This window comes from Montipora foliosa, chromosome 12 (assembly GCF_036669935.1).
Source record: "Montipora foliosa isolate CH-2021 chromosome 12, ASM3666993v2, whole genome shotgun sequence".
Taxonomy (NCBI): Eukaryota; Metazoa; Cnidaria; class Anthozoa; order Scleractinia; family Acroporidae; genus Montipora; species Montipora foliosa.
This window is the reverse complement of record NC_090880.1, coordinates 11,958,047-11,963,046: the sequence shown is the minus strand read 5'-3', so window position 1 is coordinate 11,963,046 and position 5,000 is coordinate 11,958,047. Positions and strand designations below refer to the sequence as shown.

At 43.7% G+C, this 5,000-nt stretch overlaps 2 protein-coding genes and 2 non-coding genes across 4 annotated transcripts in view; 3 read left to right on the top strand and 1 right to left on the bottom strand.

Moving 5' to 3' along the window:
• Positions 1 to 47, bottom strand: part of Trnav-cac (transfer RNA valine (anticodon CAC)) — a 73-nt gene extending 26 nt beyond the window's left edge. The window contains exon 1 of the tRNA in view: positions 1 to 47. This exon is cut by the window's left edge and continues 26 nt beyond it. This is a non-coding gene — a tRNA (tRNA-Val).
• A 603-nt stretch (positions 48 to 650) lies between these two features.
• Trnan-guu (transfer RNA asparagine (anticodon GUU)) lies at positions 651 to 724 on the top strand. The gene has a single exon. It is a non-coding gene; the product is annotated as a tRNA-Asn (tRNA).
• A 1,369-nt stretch (positions 725 to 2,093) lies between these two features.
• On the top strand, positions 2,094 to 3,659 carry LOC137980749 (uncharacterized). The gene is made up of 3 exons (XM_068828175.1): positions 2,094 to 2,294; positions 2,648 to 2,932; positions 3,000 to 3,659. The coding sequence occupies exons 1-3, from the start codon at positions 2,094 to 2,096 to the stop codon at positions 3,657 to 3,659; spliced, it is 1,146 nt and encodes a 381-aa protein (XP_068684276.1).
• Positions 3,660 to 3,831: 172 nt separating this feature from the next.
• LOC137980748 (uncharacterized) overlaps positions 3,832 to 5,000 on the top strand; it is a 2,598-nt gene continuing 1,429 nt past the window's right edge. The window contains exon 1 of the mRNA XM_068828174.1: positions 3,832 to 5,000. This exon is cut by the window's right edge and continues 1,429 nt beyond it. Coding sequence (XP_068684275.1) covers positions 3,832 to 5,000 — 1,169 coding nt within the window.

Below are 5,000 nucleotides of genomic sequence, written 5' to 3'. Positions count from 1 at the left end.
ACCTTCCGCGTGTGAGGCGGACGTGATAACCACTACACTACGAAAACAAGCACGACTTTGTGAGCGGTTAATTATTTGCGGAATGTTAAGGAGTATGAAATTAAAAAGGACCACTGTGCTCTCAAAAGATCCAAATTTCACAACTGCACTCTTATGATGTAATGCTTTTCTTTTAAGAATGAGGAACTTCAGGCATTGCAAAAAGCGTATTTAAAATCAGGCTTGCTTTTAAAGTTTCTTTGTCTTTGGTGTGTGTGAAACTCGAAGATTCTTGCGGAATAGAGTTGTTACCGTGAAATGGAACATTAAGATACTGGAGTGTAAGTGCACGGAATAAATGCTTTTAAGGGTTACCACTAGTGCAACAAAATCAAAGGAACGTTAAAAATTTCTTCAAAGACGTTGTGGGGTGGTTGTTTTTGTCGACAGCTGTTGGAAATAACGAAGCAAGTGAGGCATGAGTAGAAGGAAATCAAAGGATCGTTAACAACACGTTCTGGACTGGTTGTTCTTTTTCTCGACACTGCTACTTTCGTGTTGAAAAGGACAAGAAAAAATGGCCGCAGGAATTTAGAAGGCTCATCGCATAGTCGTGGTTAAGATTGAGTGGAAATTTGTCCAATCTCGTCCTCGGCCAAGCGTTCAGACCTGTCTCTGTGGCGCAATCGGTTAGCGCGTTCGGCTGTTAACCGAAAGGTTGGTGGTTCAAGCCCACCCAGGGACGCTTAGTTTTGATTGGCATAGGCCAGCTGTAGGCAAACAAGTCAAGGTTGGCCATGACTAAGGGGCCAATCGGAAGATCACTTCGTCATCTTCGTCAAAGCGAGTCTATATGTGAGGTCTTTGCCTTGAAAGCGATTTTCATTCATCTGTAGAGTTGATTACGGGCGTTTTTCGGGTGAACATTAACAGCTTTAAAAAATGGAGGATTCCAACTTTCGTGAAAAAATCAGCAGGTGGAGCTCATTCCTCCGTGAGGCTCCTTTTCTGTCACTTGCTATGAATGTCCCAGTGATTTCACAGTCACCAGGTGAACAGGAGTTCCCATCGTTGAACCAATAGAGACCTTGTTTAGAAGTTTACAGCGGATGAACTGCTCCTTATTCAGAGGAAAGACTCGCAGACATGATTAAACTTGGTAACAATACAACAGGCTACCTGTGGAAAATCCGGGTGTCGATCTTGGTACCTCCCGCATGCTAAGTGGGCGCTATATTCCCCATTTCCCGGAACCACGCTGGGTAAGTGATAATTATGCGATTTGCACTTAAATGTTCGCCACCGCGATGCCTTGAGATTCTCATTTGCATCATCAGTTTTTGCCTCGACACCTCGTCGTCCGTAATCAGATATATTATTTAAGAGAGCATCAGGTCGGAAGAAAGCTTAGGATTAGGCACAAAAGTGACACGAGCGACCAGCTATAGAAATGTCACAAGACCACTTGTCAACGTTAAATCTTATGAGTAAGAGAGTTTAATGTCATCCAGTTCTGTGGTTTAGAAGACAACTCGACCAAGATGCGAGCATCCTATGCTTGCTTCAAGCTTTTTAACTTCAACAGCAGCGGGAGGTCTGGTGTGACACGTTTGTGGCATTAATGTGCTAATCATGCGCAGGGGTGAGACGAATTTGCCAAGCTTTCCAATTCATGATTAAATTTGATACTGTTGTCACCGGAACTGCTTTTTGAACCGGAACTCGAGTACACTTCATCTCCCATGATACCTCTGGGTCATACACCATGTGCTGGAAGAGTCGGACATGTTTAGTTTGAAATTGTTTGAATATTCTTTCCATCGAACGAAAAATATGGACTATGTCGCTTTTGATTGACTTCTACCTGGACTTGTCAACATATGTAAGTTTTGTAGAATTTTCGCACTCGTTGTTTTTGAAACCTATTTCTGACAGCTTTCATAAGATACACTCATATCTGTTGCAGCGAATCTACTACTACAACAACAACTTGTGAGATCGAAATAAAAGGCAGAGAAACCAGTAGAACCTGTGTACGTGAAACTGTTGTCGAATCTCGATATTCACGGAGCCGGGATTGAGAGAATTGCAAAAGTGACTACATCTCATTCGATATGGAGAGCAAAGAAGGCGAAAAAAGCGTCATGGAGTTGTGTGGAGGCGAGGAGGACGACGCGGAAAATGTTGAAATGTCTTCCGAACTGCCAGCGACTTGTACCGTTAGAACAAGGAAGCCAAATCCGAACAATCGTGAAGAGGTAGAAGCGGAAGAAATTCACAGATTAAGGCGTTCGCTTAGCGGCTATTTGTCACGAGTAAGTACATGCAAGTCAGTTGAAAACATGTCTCTCCGAATGGGGGGAAGCTGAGGGGATTTGTGAAAGTGTGAAGAACCTTGAGCGTGCATGGGAAAGCTACAATGATCAGTACCAGAATTACTTTTGTAAGGAGTTGTCTGTTCATGAATTTGGACGGGTTGAGTCCAACTATGTTAAGGTTTATGAGGACTATTCTTGATATGTCAAAGCAGCCGAAGAAAGATTGTCTCCCCTCGCGTATTGCATGTCAAATAAGAGTTCAAAATCTCGTGTAGAACAACCTAAATTATCACCGATAACTTCGACTGGCTCAAAGCATCTTGAGATCCTCAAAATCTTCCCGATTAAAGGAACTGAAGAGAAGTGTAGAGTTGAAAAGGCTTAAGGCCCAACAGGCACTTGAGTTAGCAAATTATGAAGCTGAAATGGAAAAGAAAAAGATTGACATTGAGATGCAAAAACAGAAAACAGCAAAGGAAATGGTATTTAAAGCTCAGTTGGAAGCAAGAGAAATCGCTCTTCTTGTTGAAGAGGAAGGTGATGCAGTCTCGTGTGCCCTAAGTTTGCAAAATGAGACCGATGATAAGATTGAATTTGAGCCTCCCATCACCAGGAGTCAACAAACAGCAACTTGGGTAGCACGCTGCCACCCACCAGGACACTCCAGAAGATAGATTGAATCATAATGAAATCACTCCTCAGTTAAAGAAGTATGGTGAAGAAACTACCAGTCCTCATTCCAGAGATCCTTCCCATATCCAAAGAAAGGAGAACTTTATCGCAAATGGAGGTGATAACGGTGAAAATGAGAATTGCCTGCATGAAAAGGAACAGATGAATCCGTGTAAAAATCCTCAGGCTATCCTTTTGAAGGTGACCACGTTGCAAGCTATGCAGCCTGTCAAGTTTAGTGGAAATGCAGCGGATTTTCTGATTTTCAGGCGAAGAGTTCGAGATAACCTCGAAGATGGACTATTGTCGGATGCCCAACGGATTGAATTTCTCCCCAAATTTGTGTCCGGAAAGGCTTATGAGGTGGTTGAAAGATCTGTGGGGTGTTCCTATGACGACATTATAGCAACCCTGGAGGAGCGCTATGGCCAACCAGCCGCAGTTGCTGCAACGTGTATTAATATGCTTACTACAGGACCAAAATTAGGAAACAGAGATTTCAAGGGTTTGCGTAATTTTGCTGAACAACTGCAGTGTGCCTCACGAATACTGGAAGGAGAGTATGAACATGAGGCAAGTACCACTTCAAATATGGAGATGATCGTAGCACGACTGCCAGATTACATCATCAACAAATGGGCAGATGTATCGTACTCTAACAGAGAAAAGGGACAGAACCCAAAGTTATAGGACTTAGCTCAATTTGTGAAGCGACAAGCTGCCATCAAAAACGAACTTGGTTTTGCTGGTGTTTCGTTAATCACAAGTTCGGAGGTCAAAGGAAACAGAACAAAGTCATTGAAAGTCGACAACAGGTCATTCATCCCCGAGCCCACAAGGCAGACTTCATTATTTGCCACCGATGTTAAAGGAAAGAGCACTGGCCGAAAATTGCCCAGCGAAGGACGAAACAGCATCACACCCACTAAGAGGAGTTGTTTATGTTGCCCCGGATCTCACGAACTATCTTAATGCCTCGAGTTTCAGAAGAAGGATTTGCAGAGCAGATGGGACAAGCATTGTGAAAGTTAACCGGTTGTGTCATGTTTGTTTGAGAGTTGGACACCTTCGAGGAAGGTGTGAATCGCCGAAATTCTGCCCTTGTGGGAGCGACAAACGGCACCATAAGTTACTCCATAACCCCCCAAGTACAAGGAGAGACAATGACAGACTCAATCAAGCTAGTACAGAAGAACCGAATGCGGCAGTGACAGACCCGCATGCCGAAGTTCCTGGTGAGCAAGGAGCTTCAGGAATCAGACATACAGCGCAATATGCTACCGTCACACAGCCAGGCTCAACAAAAACTGTGCTTCTGCATGTTATACCAAAGAAAATCACATCATCTGATGGAAGGTCTGTCACCACTTACGGGCTGTTAGACAACGCTTCCCGTGGAACCGTGATTAGTGGAGATGTTGCTAAAGAATTAAGGCTGAAAGGTCATAAGGAGTTTATATCTGTTAGCACGTTGATGCAAGAAGAAGATGAAGAGTTTGAAGTGGTTGAATTTAAATTGGAATCTGCTAGCGGAGAAGGTGAAACACTTAATGTTGAAGAGGTCCTGGTCTCGGAGAAATTCAATTTCAAAGAGAGATATCTACCTGAAGATATTGACAGAAGATCGCACCCCCATCTACTGGACATTGATGTGCCAGACGTAAAGATAAAGAAAGTATCTGTGCTGATTGGAAAGGACGTGGGTGAAGCGCATGAAGTCCTCGAAGTGCGAAAGTCAAATAGACCTGGTAGCCAGTTGCAAGCTCAGCGAGGCCCATTGGGCTGGGTGATCACTGGAACAATTCTGGGCTCACCAAATCACAGCGAAGTCAATGTCCACTTCACATTTTGCGAGAGAAAATTGCACGAACAAGTTGAGAATTTTTGGAAGATAGAAGGATTTGGAGCGAAGGCTTTGTGTAAACCTATAATTGAGGAGCCGGTGCCTAGACGTCAAAACCACTATTTATCTAGAGAGGATATCCGCGCAGTAGACATTCTCGAGAACACTACGAGACTGACTGACGGTCA